The sequence below is a fragment of the Chiloscyllium punctatum genome, chromosome 15 (assembly GCF_047496795.1).
Source record: "Chiloscyllium punctatum isolate Juve2018m chromosome 15, sChiPun1.3, whole genome shotgun sequence".
Classification (NCBI taxonomy): Eukaryota; Metazoa; Chordata; class Chondrichthyes; order Orectolobiformes; family Hemiscylliidae; genus Chiloscyllium; species Chiloscyllium punctatum.
In genome coordinates, this window is record NC_092753.1 from 85600316 (window position 1) to 85620603 (window position 20288).

The window sequence follows — 20288 nt, forward strand, 5'->3', positions numbered from 1 at the left end:
GACACCAAGATGAACATATTCCATCAACTACAACCCTCTGTTTTCTTTCAGCAAGCCAATTACTGATCCAAACTGCTATGTCTCCCACAATCCCATTCCTCCACATTTTGTATAATAGCCTACTGTGGGGAACCTTATCAAACGCCTTGCTGAAATCCATATACACCACATCAACCGGTTTACTCTCATCTACCTGTTTGGTCACTTTGTCAAAATAGTCAATAAGATTCATTAGGCACGACCTACTCTTCACAAAGCCGTGCTGACTGTCCCTGAGCAGATTATTCTTTTCTAGATGGTTATAAATCCTATCTCTTATAACCTTTTCCAACACTTTACCAACAACTGAAGTGAGACTCACTGGTCTGTAATTACCAGAGTTGTCTCTACTACCCTTTTTGAACAAGGGAACCACATTTGCTATCCTCCAGTCCTCAGGCACTATTCCTGTAGACAATGATGATTTGAAGATCAATGCCAAAGTTTCGACAATCTCTTCCCTTGCTTCCCAGAGGATCCTAGGATAGATCCCATCCAGCCCAGGGGACTTGTCTATTTTCACACTCTGCAGTATTTCTAATACCTCTTCCTTGTGAACCTCAATCTCTTCTAGTCTAGATGCAAGTATCTCTGTATCTTCCTTGCCAACGTTTTCATTTTCTATAGTGAATACTGTCAAAAAATATTTATTTAGTGCTTTCCCCTATCTCCTCTGACTCCACACACAACTTCCCATTATTATTGTTGTGGTTCTGTTCGCCGAGCTGGAAATTTGTGTTGCAGACATTTCGTCCCCGGTCTAGGTGACATCCTCAGTGCTTGGGACCCTCCTGTGAAGCGCTTTTGTGATGTTTCCTCCGCCATTTGTAGTGGTTTGTATCTGCCACTTCCGGTTGTCAGTTCCAGCTGTCCGCTGCAGTGGTCGGTATATTGGGTCCAGGTCGATGTGCTTGTTGATAGAATCTGTGGATGAGTGCCATGCCTCTACGAAATCCCTGGCTGTTCTCTGTTTGGCTTGTCCTATAATAGTGGTGCTGTCCCAGTCGAACTCATGTTGCTTGTCATCTGCGTGTGTGGCTACTAAGGATAGCTGGTCGTGTCATTTCGTGGCTAGTTGGTGTTCATGGATACGGATCATTAGCTGTCTTCCTGTTTGTCCTATTTAGTGTTTTGTGTAGTCCTTGCATGGGATTTTGTACACTACATTGGTTTTGCTCATGCTGGGTGTCGGGTCCTTCGTTCTGGTGAGTTGTTGTCTGAGAGTGGCTGTTGGTTTGTGTGCTGTTATGAGTCCTAGTGGTCGCAGTAGTCTGGCTGTCAGTTCGGAAATGCTCTTGATGTATGGTAGTGTGGCTAGTCCTTTGGGTTGTGGCATGTCCTTGTTCCGTTGTCTTTCCCTTAGGCATCTGTTGATGAAATTGCGTGGGTATCCGTTTTTGGCGAATACATTGTATAGGTGTTCTTCCTCTTTTTGCAGTTCTGGTGTACTGCAGTGTGTTGTGGCCCTTTTGAATAGTGTCTTGATGCAACTTCTTTTGTGTGTGTTGGGGTGGTTACTTTCGTAGTTCAGGACTTGGTCTGTGTGTGTGGCTTTCCTGTATACCTTTGTGGTGAATTCTCGGTTAGGTGTTCTCTGGACCATCACGTCTAGGAATGGGAGTTGGTTGTCCTTTTCTTCCTCTCTAGAATGAAGGACCCGATACCCAGCATGAGCAAAACCAATGTAGTGTACAAACTCCCATACAAGGACTGCACAAAACATGACATAGGACAAACAGGAAGACAGCTAACGATCCGCATCCATGAACACCAACTAGCCACGAAACGACACGACCAGCTATCCTTAGTAGCCACACACGCAGATGACAAGCAACATGAGTTCGACTGGGACAACACTACTATTATAGGACAAGCCAAACAGAGAACAGCCAGGGAATTCCTAGAGGCATGGCACTCATCCACATATTCAATCAATAAGCACATCGACCTGGACCCAATACACCGACCACTGCAACGGACAGCTGGAACTGACAACCGGAAGCGGCAGAGACAAGCCATTATAAATGCCAGAGAAAACAGCACAGAAGCGCTTCACAGGAGGCTCCCAAGCACTGAAGATGTCACCTAGTAAGGGGATGAAACGTCTGCAACACAAATTCCCAGCTCGGCGAACAGAACCACAACAATGAGCACCCGAGCTACAAATCTTCTCACAAACCTTCCCACTATTATCCTTGATTGGCCCTAATTTCACTCTTGTCATTCTTTTATTCCTGACATACCTATGGAAAGCTTTATAGTTAACCCTGATCCTATCCGCCAACAACTTCTCATGTCTCCTCCCAACTCTTCTGAGCTCTCTTTTTAGGTCTTTCCTGACTTCCTTGTAACCCTCAAGCACCCTGACTTTTCACATTGTCCTAACATAAGCCTTCTTTTTGATCAGGGATTCCACTTCCTTAATAAAACTTGGCTCACGCTCTCTGTATCTTCCTCCCTGCCTGGCAGGTACATCCTTATCTAGGACACACAGGAGCTTTTCCTTGAATAAGCTCCACATTTTTAATGTGCTCATCCCCTGCAGTTTCCTTCCCCATTCTACGCTTCCTAAATCTTTCCTAATTGCATCGTAATTTCCCTTCCCCCAGCTGTAACTCTTGCTCGGTGGAGTACACCTATCCCTTTCCATCACTAAAGTAAACCTGACAGAATTGTGATCGCTGTCTCCAAAGTGCTCACCTACTTCCAAATCTAACACATGGCCAGGATCGTTACCCAGTACTAAATCTAATGTGGCTTCGCCCCTTGTAGGTCTGTCTACATACTGTGTCAGGAAGCCACACTGGACAAAAACTGACCCATCTATGGTACTCGCACTGAAGTGATCCCAGTCAGTATTTGGATAGTTGAAGTCCCCCATGACAACTCCCCTGCCTCTCTCACTCCTATCAAGAATCATCTTTGCTATCCTTTCCTCTACATCTCTGGGACTATTTGGAGGCCGATAGGAAACTCCCAACATGGTGACCTCTCCTTTCCTGTTTCTATCCTCAGCCCATACCACCTCAGTTAACGAGTCCCCAAACATCCTTTCTACAACTGTAATACTGTCCTTGATCAACAATGCCACACCTCCCCCTCTTTTACCATCTTCTCTGTTCTTACTGAAACATCTGAATCCCGGAACCTGCAACAGTCATTCCTGTCTCTGCTCTATCCATGTCTCTGTAGTGGCCACAACATCAAAGTCCCAGTTACCAACCCACACTGCCAGTTCACCCACTTTATTTTGGACACTCCTCGCGTTGAAGTACACACACTTCAAACCAGGTTCTCGCTCACCAGTGTTAGATACTTGATTTTGGAACTCCCTTCTCTTATCCTCTTCTGTACCTGTCCTACAATTTTGGTTCCCATGCCCCTGCTGTATTAGTTTAAATCCACCTTAATAGCTTTAGTGAATTTCCCACCCAGGATATTGGTACCCCTCTTGTTTAGATGAAGACCATCCTGTTTGTAAAGATCCCACCTACCCGAGAAAGAGCTCCGAATTATCCAAAAACCCGAAACCCTCCCTCCTGCACCATCCCTGTAGCCACGTGTTCAACTCCTTTCTCTCCCTATTCCTCGCCTCACTAGCACGTGGCACGGGCAGCAAACCAAAGAAAACAACTCTCTTTGTCCTAGCTCTAAGCTTCTATCCTAGCTCCCTGAATTTCTGCCTTAAATCCCCATCTCTCTTCTGACCTATGTCGTTGGTGGACCATGACTTGGGGCTGCTCTCCCTCCCCCGAAGGATCCCAAAAACACGATCAAAGACATCACGGACCCTGGTACCCGGGAGGCAACACACCAACCGTGGAGTCTCTCTCGTCCCCACAGAACCTCCTATCTGTCTCCCTAACTATGGAGTCCCCAAAGACTACTGCTCTGCTCCTCTTCCCCCTTCCCTTCTGAGCAGCAGGTGCCCCACTGCTTTCCCCTGGTAAGTCATTCCCCCCAACAGTATCCAAAACGGTATACTTATTGTTGAGGGAGATGGCCACAGGGGATCCCTGCACTGCCTGCTGGTTCCCTTTCTGTCCCCTAACTGTCACCCATCTGTCTTTTTCTTTTATCTGGGGAGTGACTACCTCTCTGTAAGTCCTGTCAATTACCCCCTCTGCCTCCCAAATGGTCCGAAGTTCATCCAACTCCAGCTCCAGTTCCCTAACACGGTTTTCGAGGAGCTGGTGTTGGGTGCACTTCCCACAGATGTAGTCAGCAGGGACACCAGTGGTGACCCTTACTTCCCACATTCTACAGGAGGAACATTCCACTGCCCTAAACCCCATTCCCACTATTCTAACTCCCAAAGTGACTACAAAAAAAAAATTAGGAAATAAACTAGCTACCTTACCTTGTCAATCTGGGTCCCAGAACTCTTTTTTTAGGTTAGAGGAGGAGGCTGGGTGGGAGACACTGCCCGAGTAGTGTCTCGGGTAACGCAACCACGCAAATATAAACTGTTCTACTTACTCTTGCGAGAAATCCTTTGCTTGCTCCTCCCTCACTGGCCTGAAGGTAAGAAGTTTAAGTATACTTTCCGACAATCACCTCGCACCAACGTCACCTCCTCCCGGCTCCCGCCTCTCACTGCTCAGAAGACTCTACTCGCTGCTACTCTTGATTCCTCTATTGATCCAGAATCTATCTATCTCAGCCTTAATTTTCCAAAAGACTCTGCCCCACAGCTCTCTGTGGCTGGGACTCAAGACCCTCCGAGAGAAGAAATTCCTGCTTTTATCAGTCATAAATTGGCACCCCCTTATTAGAATAATAGAGGCATAGAGCTGGATAGCACAGAAATAGACCTCTCGGTCCAACTTGTCCAAGCTACCAGATATCCTAAATTAATCTATTCCCATCTAATCCCAATTCCCAGAAATTGGCCCATATCCCTCCAAACCCTTCCGATTCATATATCCATCCAGATGCCTTTTAAATGTCATATTTGTACCAGCATCTGCCACTTCCTCTGACAGCTCATTCCATGCACACACCAGCCCCAATGTGAAAAAGTTGCCCCTTATATCTCTTTTAAATCTTTCCCCTCCCATCTTAAACTAATGTCCTCTAGTTTTGGACTCCCCTATCCTGGGGAAAAGGCCTTGGCTATTCACCCTATCCAAGCCCCTCGCAATTTTATAAGATCACCCCTCAGCCTCCAATGTTCCAGGAAAAATAACCCCAGCTTAAATCAGCCTCTCCCTATTGTTCAGACCCTCCAAAACTCTGGCAACATCCTTGTAAGTCTTTCCCAAACCCTTTCAAGTTTCAGAGAGATCAGAATTACACACAGTATTCCAAACATGGCCTAACCAATGTCCTTTAAAGCCACAACATGCCCTCCTAACTCCTATACGCAATGCTCTGACCAATAAAGAAAAGCATACCAAATGCCTTCTTCACTATCCTATCTATCTATGATTCTACTTTCAAGGAAGTATGAACCTGGACTCGAGGATCTCTTTATTCAGCAACACTCCCCAGGACCTTACCATTAAGTGTATAAGTCCTGCTCTGATTTTCTTTTCCAAAATGCAACACCTCACATTTATTTAAATTAAACTCCATCTGCCATTCCTCAGCCCAAGGCCTGTGTATGTTATAGTTTGAACCCAACTGTAATAATATGGGAATGCTTCAGCCAATCTGCTAATTGCAAGCTCTTACAAACAGAAGTGAGAGAAATGGAGAAATATGGATAAACTGTTCCTACCCATAAATGGACTAAGAATGAGGAGGCACAGATTTGTGAAAGAAGCAAATGTTCTGTGAGAAGGAACTTTTTCACCCAGCGAGTAACTTTTCTCTGGAATGAATTTCCTGGTAATCTGGTGGAGGGCAGTTTCATTTGAGGCATTAAATAGGGTATTGGATGACTACTTAAATAAAAATGATCTGTAGGATTATGAGAAAAAGGCAGGAATATGGCATTGTCACTCAGAGAGCTGGAGGAGATATGTTGAGCTGAATGACATCCATTGAATGATTCAATGATTCTCAACTAGGTTTTGCATTGCAACTGAGAATGGAATATAAAAAGTAAGGAAGTGTTACTGAGCTGCTCAGTGTGTCAGTGAGACTACAGCCCAGGTTTTCACCACAATGGAGACCCATCATGGTAAAGATATTCTGAAAAGATTTTCAAAGTCCTACGTCTCACTTTAAACCTGGCTTTTGCCATTTTTGCAGGGACCAGGTATAGAGGACAGTCCATGACTGAGGCATGCAAGGTTCCCCAAGGTAGCTGGCTATTTCGCTGAGTGGCTGCCTCCACTCAAATCCAATCTGGAACTTGGAGTGTGCAGATTAGACCAGCTCAGAGCAGATCTGTAGAGGGGAGTTTTGTTAGGCCTTGATGTTACAGATGATGGTTGAGTACAGTTCTGCAACTACTGATGGTCCCCAGTGACTCATTGGTTCCTAGGTTTGAGTAAAATTGATTCCATAGTGGCAGTACTAGACAACATGAGGGAGGGCACCATAAGACTTTGTTTAATAGAGCAGCAATGTATTATTCTTCAACTGTTTTCGGCTGTTGACCCAATTTCCTGTTCAAGTCAATGATCTGCTTCCAACACTATGAGATTCACTGTTAGCTAATGGTCTTTTATGAGGGACTTTATCAAATACATAGAGTCATACAACATGGAAGCAGATCCTTTGGTCCAACCACTCCACATCGACCATAATCGCAAAGTAAACTAATCCCACCTGCCTGCACTTATCCCATATCCCTTCAAACATTTCCTATTCGTGTACTCATTGAAATGTCATTTAAATATTGTAATTGCACCCACACCTATCAATTCCTCTGGAAGTTCATTCCACACATGAACCATTGTCTGTGTAAAAACATTTCCTCTCATGTGTTTTTTAAGTCTTTCTCCTCTCACCTTAAGATGCCCCCTCATCTTGAAATACCCCACTGTAGGGAAAAGACACCTACCTGCCATTCACCTGATCCATACCCCTCATTATTTTATAAACCACTGTAAGGTCACCTCTCAACTTCCTACACTCGAGTGAAGGAAGTACCAGCCTATCCAGCCTTTCCTTATAATGCAAAACCTCCATTCCCAGCAACGTCCTGCTAAATCTCTGCTGACCCTCTCCAGCTTAAAAATAACTTCTCAAAGTCTATATGGACAACACCCATACACATTCCCCTGTCCCCCTCTTTAATATTTTTTTCTAAAAAAATATAATTAGATTAATCAGTGTTGATATACTCTGCAAATCTGATCAATTGAAAATTTTCAATACATCTGCCATCCAATCTTTAACGGAGACATAGTGACAGAGTGTTCTGGGGATATGAATTTAAAACCTGCAAGGTAACTGACTTCAAATATAATTCATGCATAGGGATTGTAAAGCTAGTCTCAGAAATGGTGCAGTGAAAGAACTATTAATTTTCATAAAACTGCAAAATAGTAGAATGCTCCAAATCTGAAATAAAATCAAAAAGTGCTGGAGAAACTCAGCAAGTCTGGAAACAACAGTAGGAGAGAGACAGAGTTAATGGTTTGAATCCAAGTATGCTTCAAAGGCTCATTACTGGTATAAAACTGGTTTACTAATGTTGTTTAAGGAAACAAGTCTGCCTTCCTTACCTGGTCTAGTCTATATGAGACTCCAGATCCACAACAATTTGATTGAGTCTGAGCTGCCCTGTGAAATGTTTTTCCAAATCACTCACTTCAAAAGCAATTAGGGACAGGCAATAAATCCTGCCCATGCCAGAGACACAAATATACTATGAAAAAAAATTCTGAAAAGTCTCAACGAGCCTTAAAATACATACTAAGCTAACCCGTCTACAGTTTCCTGGTTTTAATCGCAAGCACCATCGGATGTTTTAGTAGATTAAAAGTACCAATTGAAATGCAATAATATCACGTCAGATGGAGCTCAGTTAACCTTTGTGCAACCAACTTAGTCTTTTGCTTGGGATTGTGATGGACACATTGGTGCAAATGTGAAGTGGAATGAGATAGAAGATATTAATTGGTTGAGGACTTATAATGTGAAACAAAATAATGAAATAATGCCTACCTATGCAGTGCAATGTGACCAGCAATCCAGAAGAGCAATTTTGGCTGTAAATGAAAAATATATTTCTGAGTAGTGTGTTAACAGATAATTGACAAACATCAAAAGTTGCATGCAACATTGAAATGTGACAAAGAACTGACCTGATGCTAAGCTTTTGGTATGTGTCTTTTGTTGATAAACTCTCATTCAGTAACAGGAACTCTGAAAATTCAACTGTGTTTGCTGAGGTTGATCCATAATAGGAATAGCTGTTGCTGTGAAACACATGTTTAGCGGTAAAAAGCATTGGTATGTTAGCTGGAATGCCCAGTATAAGCAACCACAAAACAACTTTATCTCAGGCTAGGGATGTTTTCTTAATAGCTTTGGCCAGCTGGAAGAATGGAAGAAATTCCACAATCTACATGGAAACAAAGAACTCGAAATTACACATGTCGATATGAATGGGGAAAAGCTTCATTCATTTGTACAACTAGTTAGCGCAGTGGACCAAAGTTGCAGTGCAGATTGACAAATGATGCACTCCTTTCCCAGCTTCCTGTGATTCAATATTTTGGAAATTGTTCAAGTTTTGCTCCCCTAGACCATTCCTGCACTTGGCACTGTTCCAAGTGGGGGTACAGTAACAGCTGATGCAGTGCTGAGATATTGTTACAAAGAAAATTCTGTTCAATTTGGAGATGCTGGCAGTTAAATGATATAGGAACTCACAGCAATCAGTTTGGTGTATCACACTCCCACTTTGGAAAAAGCCCCAGGAAAACTCTGTACTCCTGTACTAAAACAGTTTTTGCTGTCCGTTTACTCGGAGCATTGTGGTGACTGAATTTTAGTTAGGGGGTCATCACGGTCGTTTTGGTGTAACACACTTCACATCAGAAAGCCCCAGAAAAAAACATGTCTTACACACACATACACAAACCTCTTCCATTTGTGTTAGATATTGTATAGTCTACTTTTTTGATGGTGTTAAATGCTGGAGACAACACCACACTCACAGTAGATGAGTGGATTTACACTAATGCACTAGAATATAGAAACATGTAACAGAAGCAACAAGCAATCAGGTTTTTCATTCAGATTTTACCATCTTGGTAAATGATCATGGATGAGCTGACCCAAAGAGCTAATGTTGATCAATTAGTCGATAACAAACCATGAATGAGAGACAATCCCAGTGGTGTAGAGCTTTGGAAAGCATTGTCAACTTTTTTGAATCTATATGAAATGTTTATATTCTAATACTACTCAAAGGCTGTGACAATAACAAAGAAATATGGAGAGAAAGAGGACAAGAGTGACAGACAGAATAACGTATCATGGATTAATCAATAGGCAACGTTACATTAGCTGATAAAAGTTGAACACTGCCGGAACAGAAAAGAATAGTTTATTCATTTTAAAAACTTGGGAAAGAATGTCAGAATGGGAAGCAATACAATCTTGGCTTTAGAAAGAAACAACCTTAGAAAGAATATTATTCCTCATTTGGAATAAGTGAAGAATGTTTAGATAACACTGGCCACAGTTGTACGAATAATATAATGAGAAGGAGAAGACAGGTCGCTATAGAATGAGAGATCAGTTGGAGGCTGTCCATAACGAGCAGAATCCCAATGGACTGATTGGTTTCTCTCTACACATTTTGTCTAAATGAATGGTGTTAATGCATCTGAGTTCTTGATTTTAAAGATGCAGAAAGAGTTAACATTAAAAGGAGGAACGAAGTGAATAATTTAGTCAATCTGCCATCTTACAAAACTGTCTCCCATCCAACCACAGGCCTGAAAGATTAAGCAAACACTTAATTTACAAGTTAACAAGAAACCACAGATTCAAAATACTTTATCAACAAATGGCATTAATTCTCATTGGTCAATTGTTTGTAGATGAGGTCTATCTTTTTGATGAAAAAGGCTCAGTCATCTGAAGAGGTGATGGTGTAGTGGTAATGTTACTGGACCAATTACCCACAGTCCCATGATAATGTTCTGAGGACAAGGGTTTGAATCCCACCATGGCAAGTGGTTAAAATTTGAATTCAATTACAAAGCAACTAGTCTAATGATAACCATTAGACCAATCTGGTTCACTAATATCCTTCCACGAAGGAAATTTGTCATCAATATTTGCTCTGGCCTATATGTGAGTCAAGACTCACAGCAACATGACTGACTCTTAACAGTTGGTTTGCCCACAGCCATGAATGATTTTTTTTTAACTAATGAATTTGGGTGATCTTTTTCCAGCATTATTTGAAATGGAATTGTCTTCAAGATCAGTAAAATATTTTCTTCAAAGTATTTTTAACATTCTTGCACCTTTACAATGTCCTCTTTATGTTGCTTGCTTCCATTCAATTTTTAAAAATTATTGAGTTTGGTTTGTCATGAACATCTTTCCTTCACCATGGAATTGCATGCAATTCTGGTCTCCTTCCTATCGGAAAGATGTTGTGAAACTTGAAAGGGTTCAGAAAATATTTACAAGGACGTTGCCAGGGTTGGAGGATCTGAGCTATAGGAAGAGGCTGAACAGGCTGGGGCTGGTTTCAAAGGAGCATCGGAGGCTAAGGGGTGACCTCATAGAGGTTTACAAAATTATGAGGGGCATGGATAGGGTAAGTAGACAAAGTCTTTTCCCAGGGGTCGGGGAGTCCAGAATTAGAGGGCCTAGGTTTAGGGTGAGAGGGGAAAGACGCAAAAGAGACCTATGGGGCAACGTTTTCACACAGAGAGTGGTACGTGTATGGAATGAGTTGCCAGAGGATGTGGTGGAAGCTGGTACAATTGCAACATTTAAGAGGCATTTGGATGGGTATATGAATAGCAAGGATTTGGAGGGATATGGGCCGGGTGCTGGCAGGTGGGACTAGATTGGGTTGGGATATCTGGTTGGTATGGACGGGTTGGACCGAAGGGTCTGTTTCCATGCTATACATCTCTATGACTCTATAATTTAAGAAGTAATACTGTTCCCTATCTTATCATGGTTGAGAACTCAATATTAAGTCGTTAGGTTCAACACAGCCTAAAGTTAGAATAAAAGTCCTTTACTTTTCTTCAAATGATGACCCAAGACACACAAGACCAATTTCAAGTGCAACAATATAGCATTTGGATCCCTCCATGACCCATCCTTGTGAGGTTTCTCAATGTGACTTCCAATATTGCTTTGTAAATTCCGTGCCCTCAAGAAATTTGGTTACAACATTTAATGCTATTTTATTTAGAGCTTTCACTGGGATAACATCTATCGAGTGAACGTGAGAACATTTGGGGGAACTGCATTAGAAAATACAATGATACAATCTCTTACTGTTACCTGAGGTAACCTATCCTGTTGCAGACTTGCTGTCCATGATCCTTGTTCCAGTGGTCATGACATACTGGTCTCCAGCCATAATCCATGGATTTGGCATAAAGCACAAAAGTTGAGTTTGCCAACAGAACTGTAATTTAGAAGGAAACACAAAGTTGTAACAAAACCTGTTGCCTACATCACAAAGTTCTTTGGGCAGGATTGAAGCATGTTTGACGTATAACTGTGACTGAGGAGCTGGAGAATCGACGTTTCGGGCATAAGCCCTTCTTCAGGAATGAGGAAGGTGTGCCAAGCAAGCTAAGATTAAAGGTAGGGAGGAGGGACTTGGGGGAGGGGCGTTGGGAATGCAATAGGTGGAAGGAGGTTAAGGTGAGGGTGATAGGCTGGAGACGGGGTGGGGGCGGAGAGGTGGGGAAGAAGATTGCAGGTCAGGAAGGCGGTGCTGAGTCCAAGGTTTGGGACTGAGATAAGGTGGTGGGAGGGGAAATGAAACTGGAGAAATCTGCATTCATCCCTTGTGGTTGGAGGGTTCCTAGGCGGAAGATGAGGCGCTCTTCCTCCAGGCGTCGTGTTGCTATGGTCTGGCAATGGAGGAGTCCAAGGACCTTCATGTCCTTGGCGGAGTGGGAGGGAGAGTTAAAGTGTTCAGCCACAGGGCGGTTGGGTTGGTTGGTGCGGGTGTCCCAGAGGTGTTCTCTGAAACATTCCGCAAGTGGGCGGCCTGTCTCCCCAATGTAGAGGAGGCCTCATCAGGTGCAGCGGATGCAGTAAATGATGTGTGTGGAGGTGCAGGTGAATTTGTGATGGATATAGAAGGATCCCTTGGGGCCTTGGAGGGAAGTGAGGGGGGAGGTGTGGGCGCAAGTTTTGCATTTCTTGCGGTTGCAGGGGAAGGTGCTGGGCGTGGAGGTTGGTTGGGTGGGGGGTGTGGACCTAATGAGGAAGTCGCGGAGGGAGTGGTCTTTCCGGAATGCTAATAGGGGAGGGGAGGGAAATATATCCCTGGTGGTGGGGTCTGTTTGGAGGCGGTGGAAATGACGAAGGATGATACGATGTATCTGGAGTTTGGTTGGGTGGTAGGTGAGGACCAGTGGGGTTCTGTCCTGGTGGTGATTGGAGGGGCGGGGTTCAAGGGCGGAGGAGCGGAAAGTGGAGGAGATGTGGTGGAGAGCATTGTCAACCACGTCTGAGGGGAAATTGCGGTCTTTGTAGAAGGGTCCATCTGGGTTGTTCGGTATTGGAATTGGTCCTCCTGGGAGTAGATGTGGCGGAGGCAAAGGAATTGGGAATAGGGGATGGCGTTTTTACAGGGGGCAGGGTGGGAGGAGGTGTAATCTAGGTAGCTGTGGGAGTCGGTCGGTTTATAGTAAATGTCCGTGTTGAGTCGGTCGCCCGAGATAGGACAGGTGAGGTCTAGGGAGGGGAGGGAAGAGTCTGAAATGGTCCAGGTAAATTTGAGGTCGGGGTGGAAGGTGTTAGATTAGATTAGATTAGATTAGATTAGATTACTTACAGTGTGGAAACAGGCCCTTCGGCCCAACAAGTCCACACCGCCCCGCCGAAGCGTAACCCACCCATACCCCTACATCTGCATCTACATCTACATCTACCCCTTACCTAACACTACGGGCAATTTAGCATGGCCAATTCACCTGACCTGCACATCTTTGGACTGTGGGAGGAAACCGGAGCACCCGGAGGAAACCCACGCAGACACGGGGAGAACGTGCAAACTCCACACAGTTAGTCGCCTGAGGCAGGAATTGAACCCGGGTCTCCGGCGCTGCGAGGCAGCAGTGCTAACCACTGTGCCACCGTGCCGCCCACGAAAGTGGATGAACTGTTCAACCTCCTCATTGCCAGTGTAGCTGCGGAAAATGGACTGTTGCCAGTCGGATATGTGGAACAGTCCACCTTCCGCAGCTACATTGGCACCACCCCTCACCTTTCCTCCGCTACATTGATGACTGTATCGGCGCTATCTCGTGCTCCCACATGGAGGTTGAACAGTTCATCCACTTTACTAACACCTTCCACCCCGACCTCAAATTTACCTGGACCATCTCAGACTCCTCCCTCCCCTTCCTAGACCTCTCCATCTGTAGCTCAGGCAACTGACTCAATGTATACTATAAACCGACCGACTCCCACAGCTACCTAGACTACACCTCCTCCCACCCTGCCCCCTGTAAAAACGCCATCCCATATTCCCAATTCCTTTGCCTCCGCCACATCTACTCCCAGGAGGACCAATTCCAATACCGAACAACCCAGATGGACCCTTCTTCAAAGACCGCAATTTCCCCTCAGACATGGTTGACAATGCTCTCCACCACATCTCCTCCACTTCCCGCTCCTCCATCCTTGAACCCCGCCTCTCCAATTGCCACCATGACAGAACCCCACTGGTCCTCACCTACCACCCCACCAAACTCCAGATACATCGTATCATCCTTCGTCATTCCCGCCACCTCCAAACAGACCCCACCACCATGGATATATTTCCCTCCTCTCCCCTATCAGCGTTCCGAAAAGACCACTCCCTCCGCGACTCCCTCGTCAGGCCCACACCCCCCACCAACCCAACCTGGGCGGCACGGTGGCACAGTGGTTAGCACTGCTGCCTCACAGCGCCAGAAACCCGGGTTCAATTCCCGACTCAGGTGACTGACTGTGTGGAGTTTGCACATTCTCCCCATGTCTGCGTGGGTTTCCTCCGGGTGCTCCGGTTTCCTCCCACAGTCCAAAGATGTGCAGGTCAGGTGAATTGGCTGTGCTAAATTGCCCCTAGTGTTAGGTAAAAGGGGTAAATGTAGGGGAATGGGTGGGTTGCGCTTCGGCGGGTCGGTGTGGACTTGTTGGGCCGAAGGGCCTGTTTCCACACTGTAAGTAATCTAATCTAATCTAAAACCTCCACTCCTGGCACCTTTCCCTGCAACCGCAAGAAATGCAAAACTTGCGCTCACCACTCCCCCCTCACTTCCCTCCAAGGCCCCAAGGGATCCTTCCATATCTGTCACAAATTCACCTGCACCTCCACACACATCATTTACTGCATCCGCTGCACCCGATGTGGACTCCTCTATATTGGGGAGACAGGCCGCCTACTTGCGGAACATTTCAGAGAACATCTCTTGGATACCCGCACCAACCAACCCAACTGCCCCGTGGCTGAACACTTTAACTCCCCCTCCCACTCCTCCAAGGACGTGCAGGTCCTTGGCCTCCTCCATCGCCAGACCATGGCAACAATACGCCTGGAGGAAGAGTGCCTCATCTTCTGCCTAGGAGCCCTCCAACCACAAGGGATGAATGCAGATTTCTCCAGCTTCCTCATTTCCCCTCCCCCCACCTTATCTCAGTCCCAACCCTCAGATTCAGCACCGCCTTCCTGACCTGCAATCTTCTTCCTGACCTCTCCTACCCCACCCCCTCTCCGGCCTATCACCCTCACCTTAACCTCCTTCCACCTATCGCATTCCCAACGCCCCTCCCCCAAGTCCCTCCTCCCTACCTTTTAGCTTAGCCTGCTTGGCACACCTTCCTCATTCCTGAAGAAGGGCTTTTGCCCGAAATGTCGATTCTCCTGCTCCTTGGATGCTGCCTGACCTGCTGCGCTTTTCCAGCAACACATTTTTAAGCTCTGATCCCCAGTATCTGCAGTCCTCACGTTCTCCTAGTGTAACTGTGACTGCAACATAACGAATGACATTTACTCTTTCCTGGATAATAGAGCACCTCAAGCAGATGGTAGCCCAGTCCGTGACGTGGTGGTATTGAGAGTAATATCGAATGGCTTTAAATATGAGGAGAAGTTGGATAAACTCGGATCGTTTTCACTGGAAAGGTGAAGGGTGAGGGGCAACCTGGTAGAGTGAGATCGACAAAATTATGAGAGATGTACATAGGGTGAATAGTCAGAGGCTTTTTCCCAGGGTGGAAAGGTCATCTACAAGTGTGCACAGGTTCAAGGTGAGAGGGGGTAAGTTTAGGACAGAAGTGCAGGGAAAGTTTTTCAGACAGAGGGTAGTGGGTATTTGGTATGCACTGCCAGTGGAGGTGGTGAAAGCAGTCACATTAGGAACATTAAAGTGTATCTTATTAGACACATGAATGGAAGGTGAACAAAGGGATAGTTACTGCACATGACAATAAGTAACTGTCTAAATAAGGGTTAGGAATCGGCACAGGCTCGGTGGGCCAAAGGGCCTGTCCCTATGCTGTATTGTATTATATAATTGTGTAAAATTTTGTTTTAAATCTCAAAATTTGATGACACTCCATCTCCTGTTATGTTATTCTCTTGAATGCAGAGACATGAATTATCTTATTTCAGATTTTAAATGTGCTATTTTCTACACAATGCTGAGACTTAGCAAACATATTTAAATCAAAGGCATCCATGCCATAACAGAGACATAATAAGATATATTAGAGTATGCCAGCTACCTGATGTTTTAATTCTGCAGACTCATTCATGAGCTATTAGTCCTGACTTTGCAAGAAGGATAATGATAAGGTCATCAGCATTAACTATTGTAAAAGATTAAGTTGGACAGCAACTTCCATCCACAGGGAAATATGGAATTTGCAAAGATGTTGCCCAGATTTCCTTACTCATCCAGAAGCTGTGCTGGTTGGAAATACTTACAGAAGAGATTTGGTATTAAATACAGCAAGGCTTTTATTAACTGACACCTTCAGGACCAGGTCTGTGTTACTTGATCAAATATTCCAGATAATCAAGAGGTACGTAAAACCATAGTAAATCCTGACCAAACGAAGATTACAGACATCAACATCCCTCAAAAAATCTATGTAAAAACATCAACACAGTTCCTAAAACACACAGTATTCGATACAAATGTAATGTAGTGCGTATACACATCACTGTTATACAATTACAGCTGAAACACTTGGACATCGCAGTAGATTGTGATATTTGAGCTATATACATTTGCTAGAATGCCGGTTGATAGATTGCCAGTTAAAACAAATTTTCCCTTAAATGAAAGACTGTGACGTTGTAGCACTTACATGATAAAGGAAAAGAAAGAAGCACTGAGCTGAGATGTAGTGGGCACATGACCAGACTGTGCCAATCTCATGAAACCAATATGAGATACATAAAGACAATTTGTGATTAAAACTCATATATTATATGGTATTGAAGTACAGTAAATAAACTCTTATGTGAAGAAACCTTTATTCCCTATTTCTGATTGAAAGCTTTCTGGATGTTTTAAATACTAAAATGAAATTCCCTGCAGTCTGAAAAAACAATGGCACAGGACTTGGGAATGCGCAAGTGAAGTTTATTTCAGGAAAACAGCTTTAAGCAATGCAACTTTCCATTCACAAATCCATGTGTCCATGCCCATTCAGACAATTTTATAACCAATTCTAGCATTTTCCCTCCTACTGATATAAGGCTAGTAGGTCTATAGTTCGCTGTTTACTCTCTCACTTCCTTCTTAGATAGCAAATGGCATTATTAACTTGCAAACCACAGGAAACATTCTAAAATGCTACAGAAGTTTGCAAGATAATCGACAATATATCAACTATTTCTATTGCCACCTCTTTCAACACTCTAAGATAAATACCATCAGGCCCTGGGAATTTGTCAACTTTTTGCCTCATAATTTCTCCTGTACAAACGTTAATTTCCTTCATGCTTATGATAAATCTAAATATGATGTTTCTTAGGCGGGCAATACTTAGGATGATCAGTGGAGCAGCAATTATTTAAAAATAGTTATCCTTAAATTCTTTTCTCTTTGAAACCCGTTCATTTTTAAATTGAATTATTAATCCCACTTAAAAAAATACAAAATATTTTATTCGTGGCTTGGTGATATTAATAACTCAAATAAGTTGAATCCAATAACAGGTACCATTACTGCTACGTATAACATGGTGGGTGAGTATGCAACTAAATGCCACTTGATCAAGCAGCAAATAAGCAGTGTGACTTGTTTAAGTGCCACGTGATCAAATATCACATGGTTAAACATTCAAGAACGCTACAGTCTGAAATACACAATGGGGAGCAAAAATATTGTATCAGCACTTTCAATACAAGTCAAAACTATATAGCAAGGTTTCTCTTACAGCATTCTTCATCCTCGCCATAACGGCACTGAGGAATCCCATCACACCAATGTGATGGACTCACACATCCATCACTCTTTCCACAGGGTATACAGTTGGAAGTCGAAACTGAAATAATAAAAAGGAAAAGATTAGATTCCATTTGAGCAAACACCATCCTAATTACATCGAAGATGCAAGGGAAGGAGGCAGGTGGAAATGTCACCTTCCACCTTTTGCTCTGATTAAATCTTTCTGACCTTTCTGTCAAGAGTCTTCCCTCCCTACCTCCAACTGAGGCCTTTAAGTCATCTGCCATCTCCATATTAGCAGCAGGTGGGGAGCACTCTTATTCTTGCAGGAGAAACCTGAACTTAATACGGATTCCCATGAGCGGGATCATGGGGAGATTGGTTCAGGACATCCACAGGCCATAAAAGGCTCTATATAAATGCGAATTCTTTCTTACTTAATCTCTCTCCAATTCTATAATTCTATGTGTGATCATCCTTTTTAATTTTAACATCTGCATAAAGCTTTACATATTTAAGTAAACATAATTCTCTATTTTCTTTTATAATTTTTCCTAACCAATCAAACTTTCTGCTTCAGCCTCAGAATATGATGTTAGAGGCAGTTACACACCTTATAAGTGAGCTCCACTGTTCTTATTCATGTGCCTAGTATTTCTCAAAGAAGAGATCAGAGAGATAGTACATATTTTTAAACTCTAAAGCTTAATACATTTGTGAAAAAGGGCATTGGGAAAATAAGATTGTTATACTCACTAAAATACCAGGCGACACCAGATGCAATCCCCAAAAAAAGCAGCACACCACCAATAAGCAAAGCAACCAATAGGTTTGTCTTCTTAGCTGTAATATTACAATCATAGCAAGTGTGTTAGAGCAAAACTGACAGTCCACTACATGACTTTAAGTCAGTTATCATCAGATGGACTGTATGCTCGTCTTTATATCGAATGACACAGCATAGAAACAGACAATTCGGCTCAACACATACATCTTGATAGTTGATGTTAAATAAAACGCCTCTTCAACACTTCTACATCTAACTTTGTCAACATATCTTTCTACTGTTTTCTCACTCCTTAGAGCAAAGATCAGTTCACTAATGAACAGTTTACTAATGATTCATTAATGTCCCTGAGGGAATGAAACTGCCATCTTTACCTGGTTTGGCCTTTATGTGACTCCAGACCTACAGCAACGTGGTTGACTCTTAACTGCTCTCTGGTATGCTTCAGATACATGGGATATTGGTGAGATCACATCTAGAGTACTGTGCACAGTACTGGCTACTATATTTGCAGAAGGATGTTAATGCACTGGAAGCAGTTCAGAGAAAGTTTACTCGACTAACAGCTGTAATGAACAGATTGGATTGCCTTATGACGAAAGGCTAGAAAGGCTAGGCCTGTATCCTCTGAAGGTTACAGGAAGGAAACAATAACTGCAGATGCTGAAAACCAAATACTGGATTAGTGGTGCTGGAAGAGCACAGCAGTTCAGGCAGCATCCAAGGAGCAGCTAAATCGACGTTTCGGGAAGGGCTTTTGCCCGAAACGTCGATTTAGCTGCTCCTTGGATGTTGCCTGAACTGCTGTGCTCTTCCAGCACCACTAATCCTGTATCCTCTGAAGTTTAGAGGAGTCAGAGGTAATGTAAATGAAGCATCTAAGATCCTGAGGGGACTTGACCAGGTGGAGGTGGATCAGATGTTTCCACTTGTGGGAACATCTAGAACTAATTGTCTTGATTAAAAATAAGAGGTCACCCACTTATGAGCGAAATGAGGGGAAAAAACTCTCCAGAGGGTTGAGAATCTTTGGAATTTCCTTCCTCAAAAGGGAGCGGATACAGAATCTTTAAGCCAGAGGTCGATAGATTTTTTGATTTCCAAAGGGATAAAAGATTATCAGAAGTATGCAGGAATGCAGAGTTGATGGTGAAATCATTATCTTATTGAATGGTGGTGAACAGGCTTAATAGGCTGAGTGGTCTCCTCTATTCCTGATGAAGGGCTTTTGCCCGAAACGTCGATTTTTCCTGCTCCTTGGACGCTGCGTGACCTGCTGTGCTTTTCCAGCACCACTCTGATCCAGACTCGGGTTTCCAGCAGCTGCAGTCCTCATTTTTACCTACTCTTTTTCTTTGTCTTTTTATGTCTGAATGGGTCATGTCCACAGGGGCTCACTCAATGTTACTGAAAATGCAAGGAATTTTCATTGGACATTCTTGTGCTTCTTCTTATAGGGATCTCAGTTGACACCTTATCAACCTGCTGCTGTTCAAGAACCATTTATCCTTTCCATCCTCCTTGTACCTTCTTCCAACATGTGGTGGTGAGATGGTGCATCTTCTTGCATAGTTGTAGCACTTGGCATTCACAAATGGATAATACTGTGACCAATGTTCCTCTAAACATCCTTAATGGGACTTTGTAATGACACTCACTGGGGCATTAAGCTTGTCCGGCTGCAGGTTATTTACTGGTTACGATCTCTGACTTCTCTCCAGTAATGTCTGCCATTTCCATGAGCAAGTTATTTCAAAGGTAACTTCGGCAAAGGTAACTTAATGCAAATATACTCACTTCTTAATGACACACAAAAATAGCCACAAGAGTGTGCTATAACATCCAATCTGAGCCCAAGTTTCAGCTCTAAATCTGTAACTTTTCAAGGAATTCGAATGCAACTAATAAATTGATATATAATGCTAACTTCCAAAAATGTTGGCCATGAG

The 20288-nt window shown here is 43.6% G+C and overlaps 1 protein-coding gene across 1 annotated transcript in view; it reads right to left on the bottom strand.

Annotated features, from left to right (window-relative positions):
* The window catches only part of LOC140485869 (transmembrane protease serine 2-like), a 48984-nt gene extending 29075 nt beyond the window's left edge, over positions 1-19909 (bottom strand). The window contains exons 1-6 of the mRNA XM_072584321.1: positions 19867-19909; positions 18309-18395; positions 17542-17649; positions 11428-11554; positions 8244-8357; positions 8104-8147 (exon numbers count right to left, since the gene is read on the bottom strand). Of these exons, the coding sequence (XP_072440422.1) occupies positions 8104-8147; positions 8244-8357; positions 11428-11554; positions 17542-17649; positions 18309-18395; positions 19867-19909 (523 nt within the window). The remainder of the gene's footprint in view (positions 1-8103; positions 8148-8243; positions 8358-11427; positions 11555-17541; positions 17650-18308; positions 18396-19866) is intronic.
* Positions 19910-20288: the final 379 nt, after the last annotated feature.